Below are 18,771 nucleotides of genomic sequence, written 5' to 3' on the forward strand. Positions count from 1 at the left end.
CAGCTGCTGGCCTGCCCTAGCGGGGCAGCCCGCTCCCCTCCTCGGAGAGCCACAGTGTTGGCCTCAGCTGGGAGCCCCTCAGCAAGCACCCTCCCTTGTACAGAGTCTGTCCAAGCTGTATTGATTGTTTTCCTAGACGCCCCCACATGCCTTTTGTGAACCTGGATTCGTGTCTCATCAGTAAACATCATTTAACATTTCTTTTGGGTTTGTTTGTTTGCTTTTTTGGGGGGCCCACACCCACTAGGGTCAGCGGCAAACCCCAGCCACTTGCAGGAGCCATGGGGTGTCACTCCCAGCAGTGCACAGGGGACCATGCAGTGCCAGGCATCGAACCTGGGCCTTTTGCGTGCAACGCCTGTGCTCAGCCCATTGAGCAGTTTCTCTGGCCCCCAAGAGGGGTCCGGGAGAGCTCAACACGCTGGAGCACTTACTTCGCACCTGGGACCCTGGGAGCAGCCCCCAAGTGCCGACCCTCGGAGCAGGGCTGGGTATGGCCCCCAGACAAAACAGAGCAAACGAAAACCACTACTGAGCGTTGGGAGGAGGATGAAGTGGTAACTTTCTACCTGGTTTAATCCAACTGTACTTTATATTTTTATCAGAGTTTCAGAAGTGTTGGGTCATTTTTATTTTTTGGCTTTTTGGGTCACACCCGTTGATGCTTAGGGGTTGCTCCTGCCTCTGCACTCAGGAATTACTCCTGGCGGTGCTTGGGGGACCATATGGGATGCTGGGGCTCGAACCTGGATCGGCCGTGTGCAAGGCAAATGCCCTACCTGCTGTACTATCACAACTTTTGTTGGTTCTTTTTTGTTTTGTTTTGTTTTGTTTTGTTTTTTGAGTAGATATCTGAGGCTCCCAGCTGGGAGAGCGTTAGGCAGGACTCATTTCAGACCCTAGTTGGCGTCTTTCCCAAGCCATCCGCAAAGTGCACGAGAAACCAGGATATGGTGGTGCCTTTCCCCCTCCTCACCCTCTCGGGTCCCGGGCTGTTCCCCTTGCCCAGGAAAACAGCAGGGCCTCTAAGCTAACCGACAGCTGCGACGGCCGAAGAAGAGTTACCAGCCAAAGCAGAGTATCTCCGGAGGAGACTTCAACCTCGAGGCTCGCTCCCCGACTCAGCACCATTTTGAGGAAAGTCGCATCAGGCTCCGGCCGTGGCCAAGGAAGAAGCTCGTTTCTGGGAAACCCCTCGGGTCAGCGGCTGAGAAGCTGGGACTCTGTACCACGTGAGGAAACGGTGCCCAGCTCGGAGGGGTACAGAAGGAGGAGTGGAGAGCAGCCACGAGAACGCTGGCTCCTGGCTCCCACGTCGGGCGGAACCACTCCCCTCTGTGCTTCCTCGGGGAGACGAGCCCCGCTCCGGGTTCTGGAGAGTTCCGGCACCTGGACGGGCGGTTGTCCCCGTGCAGGAGGCAGACGGGGAGCAGAGTCCGTCCCGGAGCCCTGAGGACCAGCTCCTGCCCAGAGCCTCTCGCCGGCGCCGTCACTCCCACCACGGGCTGCCAAGGCCCTCATGCACCAGACCACAGGCCGGCAGCCTGGTGTCCCGCAGGGTGGCCCCGTGCGGGTGTGAGTCTGGCCCTGAGGTACAGCTGGACTCTCGTCCCCAAGGAGGACACTGAACTAGGAAGTTGGTGAGGGGAGGGTGGCGTCCCAGGCCACTCTGGGAAAACTTGTTTTTCCTGCCCCACACTTGCCACCCTCCGAACTCAGGGGAGCCAAGCTGCAGGCGGAGCCCCCCTGCTTCGTCGACTTCCTCGCTCTTCCTTGCTCAGGGCCTCATGGCTAAGCAGAGGGACCAGCACGCAGTTAAGTGAGCTCAGAGAGGTGGGGCGGAGGCAGGCGAGGGGCCTCCACTGCTCCTTAGAGGCTGTAATTTGAGATCTCCTGGCAGAGCACTTGGAGGCAGTTGGGGATAGAGGAGACTTGGTTTGCAGGGGGTCAGTGGGCCACTCCTGGTGGCACTCGGTGTGGCTGGACGGCGCAGCCTTCAGGCTGAGCAGTGCCGGAGGCCACACCCAGCAGTCCGGAGACTGCCTCCATCCCTCTGAGCTGCCGCCAGTTCCTAGAACGCCCTCGGGTGGCGGGGGAGCGCGGGGAGAAGGGGACGGCAGGGGCGGCCGTGCTGGGGTAGTCGTGTGCAGAGCCTTCCAGCCTGGTGGTCCGAGGCAGGCGGCCGGGTCGGGGGGCACGGGAGGAGGAGCAGCAGCTCGACGGCGGGAGTCGTCAGCGCCAGGTGATGTATGTGGCGCCTGAGGGAGCTGCACGGTGACACTTCGGATTCCAGCCGGCAAGCGTCGCTCCACTGGGATCGGCGCCGAATTATTGCTGCATATGAAACCCCAGGACTGATGGGAGCTTTCAGTTACAGACTGATAGCAACAGCCAAAATTGGATTGTTTGCTATTTATTTTTTTTAACTTCTGTCAAGGTCACTCCTGTAACAGGAAAACACTGCCCGGGCAGCAGGGATTTTTCATCCACTCTGCCCGCAAGAGCAATCTGCAGCGGCAACTCTTGTGACAGGGCCTTGCCTTGGCCGCTCTTTCTAGAAAGTCACCGGTGTTAACGGTGTCTGAGGTGCGGGCCGACTCCTGCAGACCCACTGTCACGCGGTTCCTTGGCCTTCCACCTCCTCCTCTGTCTACACTCAGGCGCACTCACCCGCCTCCCCGCCTGGTCCCCCACATGCCTGCCGCCAGCTGTCCCCTCCCAGAAAGCCCCATCAGAAATGTTTGGGCTGCAGCGATAGCACAGCACGGTGGGCGCTTGCCTTGCATGTGGCCGACCCAGGTTCGATCCCCAGCAGCACACATGGTCCCCCGAGTACCATCAGGAGTGATCCTTGAGCACAGAGCCAAGAGTAAGCCCTGAGCACTGCGGGGTAGGCCCCCACCCCCCCAAAAAAAAAAGAAGAAGGAAGAAATATTCATGCTTTGTGCTTCTGCCTCCCCCCCCCACCCCGCCTTCGCTGTATCATGCACCGGCCTTCATGGCTCCTTCTCTGCCGTCACCCTAAACTCCTGGGCACCTTCTGCCAGGACGTGGCCAGGGGCAGAGTGAGACTCTGCTGCCCCCCGGAGCTGCAGGAGCACAGACAGGCAGCAGACTTGCTTTCCGTGTCCGGGTTGGTACTGGGGTACAACTGGCCTCTTGGGCCTTTGGGCCAAATGGTTGATTCTGCCTGAGACAGTTTCTCTACCGGCCCTGCTCGCCTCCCCGAGGTCAGGCGTGGCTTGGCTTTCCCCTTCTCCCTCTCGGGCTCCCTCCCCCTGCCTTTCCTGAAGGGGCCCCACACCCACACCCACAGTTCCCCAGGGGCCTGTTCTGGTGCTGGGACACCAAAATGGTTTCAGGAGGAAAAGGATAGGAAAAGAAAGCCCATTCCTTCACCTCTTGCTGCATGCCCCATGTGAGACATGTTCTCTCTGCTAGGGACTCCCACAGTGGACAGCTGGGGAAACTGAGGCAAGTCACTCAGTGCTGTGGACAAGCAGAGCGCCCAAGTGATCGGGGTGGGGTTTCCAGCCCAGGCCTCACGTCAGAGCCGGGGTGGGGGTCGTCTGCTTGGTGGGGTGAGCCAGGACCCCCAGCCAACAGCTGCCTGAAGGAAGGCCAGGAGGAGAGCGCCAAGACGGGGTCGCAGCGGGGGGCACAGGCCGGGAGACCCGTGTCTGGGTGTTCTCTGTGGGGTAGAGGCCGCCGCCAGGCCGTGCCCCTGAGCCGCCTTCCCTGCCTCCCCACAGTACCTGGAGAAGCAGCGGAAGCGGGAGGCCGAGGAGAGGCGCCGTTTCCCCCTGGAGCAGCGGCTGAAAGAGCACATCATCGGCCAGGAGAGCGCCATCGCCTCGGTGGGGGCCGGTGAGTGGGCGCGGGGGCAGCGTGTCCCTGAGGCTTGGTGCCCAGGCGCGGAGCTGAGGTGCGAAGCCCCTCGGGGGTGGCTCCCAGGCTGAGACGCGAGCTCCGACCCTCCTCTGGAGGGACACAGGCCCAGTGACGCCAGCCACGGGGCCGCTGAGCGGGAACGGGAGCTCTTGGCCCCAGCCCGACTCGGCCATCTCGCAGTCCGGCTACCCTGAGCTCTGCCCAGCACTGGGACACTTCCTGGGCAAGTCCCGAGTGTCCTTCGTCCCCACAGAAGCGCCGGGTTGTTGTGTTCTGTTTAGTTTGGGTTTGGGGGAGTGTTGGGGAGGGGCACACCCAGGATGCTCAGGGGTTACTCCTGGCTTGGGGATGACTTCTGGTGGCTCGGTGGACCCTAGGGGATGCTTCACAGAAGGCAAGCGCCCCGTCCACTGTACTATGTTTCCGCCTTCGCTGTGTCCACACTTGGACCCTGAGGGCCGGCTGGTGTACCTCCTTCCCGAGAGCTGCCCCCTGCCCTGGCACGCCCCGCTAGAGAGAAGGAGGGTTTTACACGGCTGGACGCGTGACTCATGGGACTGAGCACAAGTTTGGTCCCCGGCACCGCTGGGAATGACCCCAGAACCAGCGAAAACAAACGCTCTGTGGTTTGCCCAAGCGAGCAGCCTCGCCCCACGCGGGAACTCGGCGCAGAAGCTGATCTCAGGCAGGCGAGGCCAATGCCCAGAAGCCCCCCGCCCGCTCAGACGAGGGGGGCCCCTAAGACGGGGTTCAGAAAGTGTGGCCTCTGATTCAGCAGCAGCCACATCCTCTGAGAGCTTTCTAGAAATGTATCACCCCGCTCCTGTGGAGTCTGACTCCCCGGGGCGGGCCCCGTGGTTGGTGAGGCCACAAGCACACCCGGGGCTCAGTTCCACCAGAACCGTCTCGCTCTGTCGCACACACTCGTCCTGCCGGGACAGCACCCGGTTCCCTGGTAGAAGGAGACATCAAGCTGCACTGGGGGCACCCTCTGGGACACTGAGGGTCAGCACTGTCAGCCCCGGGACACCGGTCAGAGGAGGAGTACAAACAGGAAGGTGGCCGCCATCCTGGGGCCAGCTTGACCTCTGTCCCTTCCCCCCAGAGAGACTCGGTCAGAGTCAGAGCCCGACCCCAGAGGCCAGAGCTCCCCATCAGCGGGGCTGGCGAGAGGGTCCCCAGTGGCCAAGGCCCAAACCCCCTGGGGAGTGGACATGGATCCCCGCCCAGCACCAGCTCGAGCAGCAACCCTGGTCACAGCACTGCTGGCCCTTCACGCCCCCGAGGCCGTGTGCCCTGTGTGTCCTCGCCCCTTGGTGCCATGTACTGAGCCTAGTGCAGGCCTCCTGGAGGCTGCCAGAAGGCCTGTGCCCAGTGCCCCCTCGGGGTCACGGGCCTGCTGCGGTCAGAGCGACCCTGAGCCAGGGCCACCACAGCAGTGCCAGGCAAGACAGTGAGGTGCTGGGCCCTGGGCTGCCCGTGGGGTCCCGTCTCATCCGCCTGGCAGCGAGGGCTGCACCTGCGTGAAGAGAAGCGGGCAGTGGGGCTGCCCTGATGACATCAGGCTCCCCTGCCCAGTGCCCCTCCAGCCCCCAGCACCCTCGGGTCACACCCTCCAGGGGTGGTTGGCAGCAGTGGGGGCTTCTGGACCTCAAGGCCCTTCGGGGGTGGGAGCCTTTGCCCTCCCAGGGTGTCCACGCCAATGTCAGGCATGTGCCAGGGACGGGACGGGTAGAGCCTGGCACCCCATGGGTGCCATGAGGATGGGCAGCCAGAGAAGTGCCGCCGAATGAATTGATTTGATAAATGGCCATTTATTACCCTCACGAATTGGCTGAAACCAATTTCGGTCACATCAACCCCTGGTAAGTGCTGGGATATTGATTTGTGCAAAGTAATACAGTGAATTTATCAGCGTGATCCCCAGCTGCAGGGCCTCTAGCAAGGCTGGCGCAGGCTGCCACCTTGCAAATGGTGGCAGTGCTGCGCCAAGCCCCCAGCCCGGGCCCCCTGGCCTCCCGCTTCCCTGGGGTCGGCGGGACCCCAACAGGGCCTGTTTGCATGCCACACGCCAGGCCGGGCCTGTCCCCTGAGGCTCTCCTTCCAGAACCCAGAGCTGCTCTTGGTCGCCAGAGGGGCGCCCACCCTGTCTGGCTGAGCCTGCGAGCCCCACTCCTGGGAGTGCCCGGGCTGTGTTCACGCACCTCTTCCTGCCCGACTCCGCTGCCTCCCTCGGCGCCCACCTCCCCGCCCCCCGCTCAGTAAACATGTCTTTATTCCCCATCTTCTCTGCGCAGGCCTAGGCGGTTCCTTAGCCCCTTCTTGCCTCTTGCTCCCCTTAGTCCATCCGGTGTTAGACCATATTCCTCCAACTCTTCGGCAGATCTCAGATCTGGCCTCTTCAGCCCCTGCTCCGCTCCTCGGCCTCTCCCACCCTGACCACAGACACCTCTGCTCCCCCCAGCCCCTGTCTCCCTGCCTCCCTCCTTTCCCGTGGAATCACATCTCCCCAGCTGGAGAGAGCTTTGAAAGATACAACAGCTCTCCTGTTTGGAATCCTGGGGGCCAGGGAAGTGGCTCACGGGACATCACATCCCGAGCGTGTCTGAGGCCCTGGGTTCCATCTCTGGTGCCACAGGAGAAAGGAAGTCCTTGCAAGCGCCTTCCTGCCCTCATGGGGCCTCTGGAACCCACCCCCGCCCCACTCTGGACCGCAGCACTCAGCCCCACAGCCTCCCCTGCCCCTCCACGCTGCATGATCTGTGTGTGCTCGGTGCCCCCAGCTCTGTGTGGGGTCCTTTCTCTTGTGTCCTTTGTCCAGCCCACGCTGCAGGCTGTGGATCCTGCGGGCAGAGAGCAGAGCCGTTCCTAGCCGAGCACTGTGCCCAGAGTAGGTGCCCCGTGCTGTCTATTGAATGAGGGGCTTTGGGGCAGCCCTGGCTCATCTCTGAATTGTGCCCGCTCAGGGATAGAAGGAAGACGTCTGTTCTCTGCTCACTCATGTGCCAACTAGGCATGTGACTTCAGCCAGATGTTTGATCATGCTACCTCTCCTGATAGCACAGCGGACAGGGCATTTGCCTTGCATGCAGCCGACCCAGGTTCGATTCCTCCATCCCTCTCGGAGAGCCCAGCAAGCTACCAAGAGTATCCCGCCTGCATGGCAGAGCCTGGCAAGCTCCCCGTGGCGTATTCGATATGCCAAAAGCAGTAACAACAAGTCTCACAATGGAGACGTTACTGGTGCCCACTCGAGCAAATCGATGAGCAACAGGATGACAGTGATACAGTGATACCCCTCCCACCTGACCTTTGACCCCTATCTGGGCCTACCACTACCTGACCTGCCCCCAGAGGCCGCATAGGGGCCGTGGAGCAGCCCTCCCACCTGGAGCATCCCAGCAGCTCCCTCTGGCCTCGAGGCCTGTCCCCAACAGCCAGGCACCTGGCCCTGGTTGGCTCAGGCCCATGACCTTCCTTGGGGGAACTCTGCTCCCCCATTCCTCGCTGGGATCCACCCCAAACTCAGGGTCTCGGTTGTAGCCAAGTAGCACCATCCTGTCCTCGTGCTTCCCTTCCCTCTCTCACAACTCCAGAAAGGGCGTCGTCCCGAGCCTGCCCCTTTCCCGGCCCTCCCCTTGAGCCCGGCTCTGCAAGCTGGGAGCCAGGAAGGTCACCCCTGCGTTGGAGAGGCGGTGACTGGTCTCAGCATCTGCAGGCGCCCCTCCCCCTCCACAACGGAACACCCACTTCAGTCCCCTCTCCGGCTGCCTGTGGGTCATGTGGCTCCTTTGCCCGCATCCGTCCCCTCCAAGGCGGGGACTCACCCCCACACGGGGTTCCCTCTCCGCAGTCAAGTGCACAGCGAGTGGAAGGTTGTTGAACGCAGGTGAGCAAAGTCGAGCACCCTTGTGACCTTCCTCAACACATGACAACAGAGTTCTGAAAGGATGTCGCGCTTCCCTCCAGTGATCTCAGCCCCCACACATTCCCACACACACGTGTACACACACGTGGAGGGGCTCAGCACAGACCAATCCCCGGACAGTTGTCACTGTGTCCACCGCTCAGTCCTGGGCCAGGAAAATGATTCCAGGCTGGGGCACTTGCTTGGACCCCCAGCACATGGGAGTCAGGTGATAGCCCCACCCAGGAGTGGCCCCTGAGCTGGCTGAGAGCAGCCCCCAAATCAAGCCAAAAAATGAGTCCTTCCCTCCTCAAAGAGCCATCCTCACGGCCCCCAAAGCTAGCAGCCATGGACTGGACAAGACTGTGGGACGTTGAGGTGACCTTTCAGGAGTCACCTCAACAGCGTACCTCGGGGGGATGGAGGAGCTTTGGCTTTGAAGACTCTGGCACGGTCCCCTCAGCCACGTGATCCCCCCTGGGGCTGCTGGCACAAAGGGCTCTCACCACATTCGTCCTTCGAGCTCTGAGCCCATAGTGGCTCGTAGCAGCAGTCACCCCAGAGACGCAAACTGGATTGCTATACACATGGATGCGGACAAGTGCAGAGGGGTCAGGACGAGAGGGGAAGCTCAGTACCTCTTGCCTTGCATGTGTGAGGCCCTGGGTTCGATCCCTGGCACCACCATCAGAGAAAAATAGAAAGGCCTTACTCACTCGAAGCCATACAGGTCTCTCGGGCTGGATCTCACACTTCTCCACCCAGAGGGAACTGAAATCTCTGCTCTCCCTCTGTGGCCCCAGGAAGACCAAGCATTCATTCTTGTCATCCGCCGGCACTTAGCTGAGTCCCTCAGGCAGGTGTGACCCAAAACCAAAACAGAAAGGGCTCCTAAGAGCTCGCCCAGCCCTGTGCAGAGCATGGTGTGGTGGCATTCGCTGAAAAGGCTGTGGCGGGAGTTTTACAACGGCCCCCACACGGGAGAGATGGCCAGGAAGAATGTTCTGGTAAGGGCCAGACACTGCAAGGAGAGGGTCTTGCACCTGTGGAAGCCTGCAGGGGTGGGCAGGGGCCGAGCCGGATACTCTGGAGCCCCAGCCCCCTCTCGAGGCCTGAGAGCAGTGGTCAGGGACCATCAGGGGACTCGGGGCTCCAGAAGCCCCAGGCTGCAGGGCTGCGGCGGGAGAGTCCCCAGGCAGGCATCGGGAAAGCAACTCCTCGCCGAGAACCAGAGCCACAGGCCGGGGTCCAGGAGCCGGCCAGGCTGGGGTGAAGCCCACCGCCTCTATTTGTCTCCTCAGGCAGCTCACTGGCTTCTTTGTATATAGTTCCTCAGCAAGGGGCCGGAGCCATAGGACAGCGGGGAGGTTCGATCCCTGGCACCCCAAGTGGCCCCCCGCCATTCCATACAGTCCCCCAAACACTACCAGGAGTAATTCCTGCGCACAGAGCTAGGAACAACCCCTGAGCACTGCCGGTGTAGCCCAAAAACACGTTTCTTCGTCGATGAGGTGGGAGCCGCGTTCCCTGCCCCACCAGCTGCGGGTCATCACGAGGCTCAGACGCAGCTCTGCCTGCAGACATTCTTCCTAGACGGAGAGCCGCCAAGTGCCTGCTGTGTGGGGCCTCCGTGCCCACAGCCATGTCGCCAGCCCCGTGTCCCCCGCTCCTCCAGGCCTGCGTGTCCAAGCCACTGCCTGGGCCCTCGCGCCCGGCTCCCGGCCTGGGTTCTCTGCCCCGCACACCGCGGCCTGTCTGGCCGGGCCTGCCTCTCGCTTCCATTTTTCATTCTGTCGGACTCCATCTGCTCGGCCGTTTTTCTCTTCAGATATTATTAGAAATGTCCCGAGTTGTAATTGCTTAATGGTTGGCATTTTGCCTGTTTCACGGGGGGCCCAGATCAAGCCCACCCCCGGCTCGTGCCCTGGGTCTGGCTGAATTGGCCAGGGACAGCTGTGCAGTGGAGCAGGCCTGGCGTTCCAAAGCGCTCTCCCAGGTGCCCTATTAGAGGAGAAGGGGCAGGATGGCCCCGGGCGTAATCTAATTCCCTGAGCTCGGGGCCTTCTGAACCGCACAGGCAGCCCCGAGAAACTGCCCTGAGAGAGAGGTCATGGTAAGAACCCCAGTTCCAGGCCCCCGGGGGACCCCACTGCCTCCCCGGGTCTCCCGAGGAGCCTCAGTCCGGTTCAAGCTCCAGCTTATTCCCCCTCCCCCAGGCTCCCAGTCAGCCAAGTTTGGGGGGAAATGTGACCACCCACCCCAGCACATAGCCACACTGTTTGCTGAAGCCCGGCTCCCCAGAGGCCCCTTGTTTCCATCAGAAACCCCGAGCTCCTCCGCCAACTAAACTAGAAAACAAGCATTTTAGGTCACGGCAGAGATATGGGTGAGAGGGACCCCCGTGTAGGCCTGAACACCCCGTCTGGTATTTGACATCTTGTCGGTCGTCACCAGTCACACGCATCCCTGTCATCCTCCCACTGGTCCTCTTGCCGGCCACTCATCCCTCTGCAGGCACTGCCCAGCAGTCCCATATCTCCCAGACCCCTGCAGCTGCTTCTTGGAGAATCCCAGCCACACCCCCGGCCCCCCATCGGCTACTGGCCGATGTAGCCCCGAGACTGCCAGCCTGCCCTTGCTTTTACTTGGTGTTCCAGACCATCTCGCTGACATATTTCTCCTTGCTAATCTCATCCCGGCATTCTGGGGACAGACCAGACATCCTGTTCTGTCCGCAGCCCAACCTGCACATATTGCCTGAGACTCCGTCCCCCGCCCCCCTTCCTGCTTTTGACCTTCATGTTTTCCGCTAATGGAACCCAACTGGATATTCACTTTTTTTCAGGAATCCTGGGGACAGAGGGGGTGGGGAATGGGGCAATAAACTGATAAAATAAGAAAGAAGAGGTTCAGAGAGAGACGGTCCTCTGCTGCCTGCTGGTTGGGTGGCTTGGGCTGGCCGGTCTGTCTCGCCCCTCAGCGCCCCGGTGAATGTGGCCAGGAGAAGCTCTTCTGTCCCAGGGAGCAGGCGTGGCTCTTCGGCTACGGGACGTGGCCCATTTGCCCCATTGTGCCTGTCAGGGAGCACGTTTGGCGGATGTCTCCCTCGCCCGTCTGCCTGCTCTCTGGCATGAGCCCTGCCCCATTAGGGAGCACCATCCTCCCTCGACTGTAGGCATCAGCCTCCTCGTCTCAGGTGCTGAGTCGTGCACTGTAGGTTCCTGGGGGGGAGAGGTCATTCTCGTCCTTGCAAGGCCGAGCCTCAAGGAACGTGCTATGGATCTGTCCCACACCCCGGCCACTGGATACCCTGCTAAGTGACGTTCTCACCCAGGTGACCCTCCACCCTTGCCCCTCACACCACACTACCCATGGTTTACTTCCAGGAAGTGCAATTTGGCTGTATTTCCAGACAGCGTATCAGACCCGTGGTTTCCCCACACGGGGAAGAGTCCAGGGTGCAGACCCCAGACACCCAAGGGCTGGCAGTGGGCTTCCAGTGCCTGTCTTCCAGCAGTGGTGAGTCCAGGGGTGACCAGCCGAGAGCTAAAGTTCCCCCTGAATTCTCCTTTACCAACCCCCATCCCCTTCACCTCCATTCACCATCCACCCGCCTTTCAGTTGCCCTGGCAACGCTGAGTGCTCATCCTGGAAAACTTTATCCGAAATCTGCTCTGGGCAGCTTTCCAAATCCATGCTAACCTGATTAGGTGTCTCTAGGGGCCTTGCCAGCTAATCAGATTAGGCAGCACTAATGGTAGTGAGGACTTTGAGTGGGCGCAGAGCAGTAAAACATATTGTATACTTAGTGATAATTATCCTGCCTTTTGTGTCATTGATTTATCTACCTCCCTCCCCGTCCCCCGTCTTGTGTGTTTGGCCGTAGCGATCCGGAGGAAGGAGAATGGCTGGTATGACGAAGAACACCCTCTGGTCTTCCTCTTCTTGGGATCGTCGGGAATAGGTAATGGGGAGCAGTTCCACCCCGGGGACAGGCGCTCCCAACCCAGCAGCCCCTGTGGACACAGCACTCGAGCCCACTTCCAATTCTCTCCAGCACCCCCAACACTAGCTCCAAATCATAGAGCAGTCCAGCCACCTGATGTCTTGGGTCATCTGGCCCTCCAAAAGTTGGGGTTTGTGCCCTGCAGGGCCCGTTAGTCCCCGTCCAGTGACTCTGCACCCCTGCAGTCTGCCACTGCCCCCTCTGCCAGCTCTGTCCAGGGCAGCCTGGCCTGTGCCTTCCGGAAGTGAAGGAAGCCCCTAGTGGCCGGTGTGGTCAAGGGGTGTGACCCAGTTGGCTGCCCGGGCTGGGCATGTTTCTGGCTGTTGACAGGATAATCCAAGGGGCCCACATCGCACCCTCTCAGACCCACACACACCGGCGCCCCCACCTCCCACTGTCTCACTGTCTCCGTGGGGCAGGTTGTGCTTCTGTTGTTGCTGTTTCCCATCCCCCTCGCCCAGCTCGGCCCCCCAAGGGAACCATGGAGCCTGACTTTGTACTCTGAGACCGAGACTTCAGAGGCTGTGCCCTCGGAGCCCCCGCCTTGGGCTCTCACGCTCCTGTCACAGTCCCGAGGAAGACCAGGGATCCAGGAACGGTTGCGTCTGCCTCTGTAGCACGTGTTCCAGAGCCTGGCGGATGGCGTGCTCACAGGTGTCTGGAGAGACGCCATGCCGTGAGGTCACCAGGGCACTCCTGGGGACGTTTGTGCCAGGCTTCAAAGGAGAAACTGATGCTGGAATAGGGGTTTTGGGTTTTTTGTTTGTTGTTTGTTTTTTTGGTTTGGTGTGGTTTTTTTTTGGGGGGGGGAGGGTTGTTTGTCTGTTGATTTTTCATTTTTGGGTCACACCCGGCCATGCTCAGGGGTTACTCCTGCCTCTGCATTCAGGAATTACTGTTGGCAGTGCTCAGGAGACCATGCAGGATATTGGGGATCGAACCGGGTCGGCTGCAAGCCACTGTACTATCTCCCCAGCCCCAAATTGACTCTGGATTACACGTGCCAAGCCCCCAGGCTTAGGATACCTCCGTAAGAGAAAGTCCAAGTCTCAGGGCCTTCCGCAGAAAAATCAAGAGGTGACAGACTTTGATGGCGCTCACAGCTTCGCCAATAATCCCCGAGGTGACTGGGGGCATCACCCCCCATCTCTGCCCTCTCTGAGCCTCCACAGTCCCGTCCGTATGATCCATTGCTTCCAGTGGCCCCTCCCTTCTGAAGTTGCTCTCTCACAAGGTACTGGTCTGGCCCTAACCAAATGTATCTCCTTTCTTTCTCACTAGGGAAAACGGAGCTGGCCAAGCAGACCGCCAAATACATGCACAAAGACGCCAAAAAGGTGAGGGGGGCTATGCCCAAACTATAGGCCCCAAAGTCCCGAGGACTCCCGAATCTGGTCAGAGCTGTCAGGAAAGTGGGGCTCAGCCCGGGAAGCAGGCCCCAACTCAGCTGCCAGCTAATCATTGCACCTCTTTGGGACTCAGTTTCCTCATCTGCAAAATAGACTCTTGGGGCGCCTGGGAGACCAGCGAGAGCCCTCCGTGCGCTGTCTCGGGCTTCTGCCTCTGTGTGGACATAGCGCTGAGTGCTGCAAACACAACTTCTAATTGTTGGGCTTGAGATAGTGCCAGAATGGGGCATGGCGGTCACATAGTGGGGTTACCAGGGAGGCACCCGCAGTGCCGGGGCTCATGCAGGCAAGGCAGTGTCACTGAACCACACCCCAGTAGTACAGAGTTTATTAAGACGCTCACCCTGCCCTGAGGAACTCAGGCTAGAGGGGGAGATGGTACAGGAGATTGGCCATGAGCGTCCAGTGCCAGCAAGGCCGTGGCAGGGGCACCTGGGTGTGTAAGAAGAAACAAGTAGAAGTCAGAGGAATCCTCTGGCTCTCACCAGCCTCCCTGGGCTTGTAAGCATCATGGGGGCCAGTCAGACAGGCAGTTGGACTCTCTGACTGGCCAGAAATGCTTTCCTGCCGAGAGAAATGTCCGAGAGGCGTTCTTGGAGGAAAAGAAAGCATTTCAAGTAAAGCCGAGCATTCGCCACCTGCACGCCCGTGCAAAGGCGAGGCCCCTCTGCCCGTGCTGGAGGTTGGCTGTGACCCCAATTGCCCTTGCTTAGTTGCTATAAAAAGCACCCCCCCACCTCCACCCTCCCACCCCACCCCCAGGCCAGAGCAATAGTACAGCGGGTAGGGCCTTTGCCTTGCACGCAACCAGCCCGTATCCAGTCCCTGGCATCCCAAAGGGTCCGCTGAGCACCGCCAGGAGTGATCCCTGCGTGGAGAGCCAGGAATAAGCCACACACCTCTCAGGGTGAGGAGTCACTTAAGTCTCTGCCAGCCAGGCCCCAGCAGCACAGATTGTCCTGTAAACACCCCCGGGCACCTCGTGTCCTGCTGCCGCCTAGCTGACCGTGGCCACTTCCCTTCTGCCAACTGGCCAAAGGCTCCTGTGCACTCTGTTCTGCCAGGAGCTGTGCGTGCCTTCCCCAGAGTTGAAGCCAGAGCACGCCCACCTATGGGGTGGGGGACCAGTGAGAAGCAGCGCCCACTGCATCCTAGGAGGCTCAGCAGAAATCACATTCTTACGACAATTCATCAGGTTGGCAGCAATTGAAACAATTAGCACTCTGGAAAGGGCCATAAACTAGCGAGACTATTAGGAAGATGCAGTTACGGGCAGGGACCACCTGATTAGGGATGAAAGATTCTGAGTGGTTTAATTTTAATACTGTCAGAAAGGTTAATATTTAATTACAAATTATAATCTCCTTATCCGAGCTGTCTAATCTGTCTTCATCCACAATAGAAGCAGCAGGAAGGTATCTGCTGACTCTCGGGTGTGGAAAGGAAAAGGGGCTTGTTAAACGGCTGATGATGCAAGTCCTTTTGCTGTGGGCACACCTCTTGCCTCTTTCCTTGGAGGCATCTCGGCCATTGGCTGCCCTGCTCTGGGGCGGGGCCTGGGGGCGGAGCTTCTGTAGCCCCGCCTTCCACCCAGCCAGGGCCCCTGAGCTCCGCGCCCTGAGCAGGTGCTTCTTCCCAGCCCCACTCCCTGTGCCCCTTTGTCAGGAGGCATTACCAGTGTCAGTGTACACGTGGGACGCCTGCTTCCCCGGAACTGCTTCTTCTCCAACTGCTGTCTCGTCTGTTCCTCAGATCTGTCCTCAGGCAGAGCTCAGATGCCAACTGAGTAAGGAGACCTACTTTTCAGATGAGGAAACAGAGGCCTACAGGGGCCAGAGAGGTCGCTAAGTGCAGGCTCTGCATGCAGGAAACAGGGTTCAGTCCCCACCACCATGCAGGGCCTGCCCAACACCATTGAAGCACTGGCCCAGATTAGCCCCCAAGCACCACAGTGGGAGGTACCTACCACCCACCTACAAAAACAAACAGACAAAAAAAAAAATCAACAACAAAAACATGTCCTACAACATACAAGGGGCTTGTCCAAACCACTTGTGAAGGAAAAAAGTGAAATCAGAATCCAGCCTCAAACCCTCTGTCAATACCTTCGCTCTCGGCCGCAGTTGGAAGGTAGATTATAAATTTGTCTGTTCGACCCCACGTGAAAACTTGGGGTTCTGAGCAGCATGAGGAGCCCGACGTGACCGTTCCTGCTTTGTTTCTGAGGTAACGTTGCCCAGCAAGGCTGTGCATGTAGGGTTGGAGAGATAATACGTAGGGTGGGCCGCTTGCCTTGCCGCCAGCCATGGTTCCGTGCTTGGCACCCCCTGTGGGCCCTGGGCACAGCCAAGTATGGCCCCCAAACAAAACAAAATAAAAAGACAGAACTTGGGGGCTGGAGCGATAGCACAGCGGGTAGGGCATTTGCCTTGCATGTGGCCAACCTGGGTTTGATTCCCAGCATCCCATATGGTCCCCTGAGCACTGCCAGCAGTAATTCCTGAGTGCAGAGCCAGGAGTGACCCAAAAAGCAAATAAATAAATAAATAAAAATAAAAACACAGAACTTCTGAGTCGTACCTGAGGACAGGCTAGTGCAGGCCCATGGCTGGGGTTAGTTGGTGTTCAGGGCATGAGGGGCTCGTGTGAGGATGCGTGGACAGGGCAGGAAGAGGCCAGAGGAAACAGCAGGCACACGCGCTGGTGGCATGGGGTGGCGTGGCGCAGAGCAGTGAGGACCCTCGCGCTGTTCCCCTCCAGCCCCGCCTCTGCCTTCCCACCTCCCAGGCCACTCAGCGTCTCGTTTCCACACAGGGCTTCATCCGGCTCGACATGTCCGAGTTCCAGGAACGACACGAGGTGAGAGTCCTTGGCACGGTGGTCCCCGGGCGTGTCTACACTGCCTGTCCTGTTTTGCAGGCTTGAGACGGTTCCAGCGGCTTGGGGGTCTGGGGGGCGGGGGCGTGTGCGTGGGTTTCCAGCAGCAAGTCCTTGCTGGGACTGAGGTTCTGCGCCTGGTCACTGCAAGCATGCAAAGGCCCCTGACGTGCTCCCTGCCTCCCACCAGGTGGCCAAGTTTATTGGGTCCCCGCCTGGCTACATTGGCCACGAGGAGGGCGGCCAGCTGACCAAGAAGCTGAAGCAGTGCCCCAATGCCGTGGTGCTCTTTGACGAGGTGGACAAGGCCCATCCAGATGTGCTCACCATCATGCTGCAGCTGTTCGACGAGGTGTGAAAAGTGGGTGGGGCTGGGAGGTGGGGGGTGGGCACCTGGAGATTGGAGGGCCGGGGACTGTGAGTAGCAGGGGCCACCGCCCACCTGCGTCCAGTTCACTGCCCTGCTCCTTCTCTGTGTGGTCAGCCTCTTAGCGAGTGAGCTAAGGCCCCTTTCGGGACCAGGACCCGAGCTGGTCACTTATGGGAAGACCAGTATTGCCCTGGACTGAATCACACCCAGAGCTGCTCAGGGCTTACTCCTAGCTCTGCAGTCAGGGGTCCATACGGGGTGCCAGGGATCGAACCCAGTCAGTTGTGTGCAAGGCCCTTACCCGCTCTCTCTCCCCGGCCCAGTTTTCGATGCGTTCCCCTCCCTTCGCTGTTGTAGTCCTAGTGACCACCTTGCACAGACCTGGCCGCATGCTTGTGCACTGCTCGCACTGTGCTCACTGGCTCTGCACCTCAGCCGAGGTGCTCGCTGGGGTTTACATGCTCACTTGAGACACGCAAGTTCTGGCTGTGCTCACGTCTGTCGCTGCAGTGCTCAACCCTCGTGCTCGGCCCAGGCGCACCTTACTAAGAGACGGCATCGGGTAGAGGTGCCAGAGCGCAAGAGCGAGCTTGTGCCAAGTCTTAAGTGCCACCATCATTCTCCCCGGCCTCAGGAGTTCGGGTGACAAAGGGAGAAGCTGGACCAGAAGCTCTAAGAATTTTTTTTTTTGCCATACCCAGGGCTTACTCCTGGCTCTGCACTCAGGAATTACACCCATTGGTGCCCTGGGGATGCCAGGGATCGAACCCAGGTCAGACACACACAAGACAAGCTCCCTACCCCTTGCTACCCCTCTGGTACCAGCTTTGAGAATCTTTCAGACTAAACCTCTGTGTCAGCCGTGGTGTACAACAGTTCTTGGAGGCGCCAGTCGTGGCATCACGGTGCTGGTGGCACCTGCCTCTGAGGCCCTTTCCTCTGAAGAACTGCAAGCTCCCCCCGGACCAGACAGTGCCCCCATTACTGCGTGAGCTGGAACTGGAATGGAGAACTGGTTCCAGTTATGCCCGTCTCTGATCCTACTCTGAGGAAAGGAATTTTCTTCGACCCTGCCCAGAGTCCGCACACTCGGGGCAGCTATACTGGAGAACTAAGCCCAGCGTTAATTCAGCGAAAGTCTCTGGGCCAGGGAGGCAGCAGCAGGCAGAGACCTGTCCAGAGAGAGGCCAAGAGGGAGTTGCCAGAAGAGGAGAAGGAGGAGACAGACATGAGCAGGGGCTTCGGTTGTGCCCAAGGCCCAGTATGGGGCAGTGGGGACCCAGGCTGACCCCACCGTGTGTCTGTCCCTGAATGAGACAGCAGAAGCACGAGTGCATGCATGTGTACTGTGTCCAGTCTGGGGGTGTGGGGAAGCCTCCCCGCCTGTCCTGCCAGAGAGCAGAGAGGCTTTCAGCCAAGTCCATGTCCTTGCTCTTTTTGAGTGGACACACGTGAGGTGGGGCCATCCTTGGAGGTGCTCGGGATTGAGCCGGTGTCTGTGGGCTGCAGGACCAGCGCCTTCCCCGCCGTGCCGCCTCAGTGGGGCCCTTGTCCGTTACCGGGAGCATCTGTCCCTGCAGGCTGGGCTCCCAGCGGGTCCTCGAGTAAGCTGCGCTCTGTGTCCCAAGCCAGTCGTCCTCTCGTCACTCTGCTCTTCTCTCTCTTCTGCCCTTCCCTCCTCTTGTGCCTCTTTTCTCTCTCCTTCCTGCATGTGCTTCTGCTTATTAATGCTTTTCCCTATGTCGCTTCTAGAAAGCAATAGACAGTCCGTGGAAACAGGCCACATTGCATCCTTTCTCCTCTCTCATTCTGTCAGGCCAGAGAATGGCTCCAGAGATAGAGACGGGACGTGTTTCAGTTTCTTCCGTTTGTCTGTATCACCTGCGTTTTTGCAGTTCAGTTCTGGCCTGGGGTTCTGCTCACCCACAGCACCAAGGGCTGTGCCAAGGGCTCCCCATGGACCCTGGCTTCCCTCTCCTAACACTAACCCCTTGGTGCTATTGCTTCTGTCCTGGCTGTGTGACAGAGGCCCAGCCCTGAGGCCAGTGGCTGCCCTGAGACGTGCCACCGGGCAGCCGGTGCTCCAGCCCCTGTGCTCTCGGGCCCCCGGGTGGATCGAGAGACCATGCCAGGGCCCGGAGGAGGTGTGGGCTCTGCATGAGGTTCCAGAGAAGGGCTGTGTTGGGGGCGGAGCAGCAGTACAGCAGGAAGGGCTCTTGCCTTCACGAGGCCGATGGGGGGGTTCCATCCCCGGCATCCCAGATGGTCCCTGAGCACCACCAGGAGTAATTCCTGAGTGCAGAGCCAGGAA

At 59.7% G+C, this 18,771-nt stretch overlaps 1 protein-coding gene across 1 annotated transcript in view; it reads left to right on the plus strand.

Moving 5' to 3' along the window:
- The window catches only part of CLPB (ClpB family mitochondrial disaggregase), a 129,758-nt gene that overhangs the window by 106,831 nt on the left and 4,156 nt on the right, over window positions 1-18,771 (plus strand). The window contains exons 7-11 of the mRNA XM_004618207.2: window positions 3,753-3,867; window positions 11,685-11,762; window positions 13,086-13,141; window positions 16,028-16,072; window positions 16,281-16,442. Coding sequence (XP_004618264.1) covers window positions 3,753-3,867; window positions 11,685-11,762; window positions 13,086-13,141; window positions 16,028-16,072; window positions 16,281-16,442 — 456 coding nt within the window. The remainder of the gene's footprint in view (window positions 1-3,752; window positions 3,868-11,684; window positions 11,763-13,085; window positions 13,142-16,027; window positions 16,073-16,280; window positions 16,443-18,771) is intronic.

The sequence above is a fragment of the Sorex araneus genome, chromosome 6 (assembly GCF_027595985.1).
Source record: "Sorex araneus isolate mSorAra2 chromosome 6, mSorAra2.pri, whole genome shotgun sequence".
Taxonomy (NCBI): domain Eukaryota; kingdom Metazoa; phylum Chordata; class Mammalia; order Eulipotyphla; family Soricidae; genus Sorex; species Sorex araneus.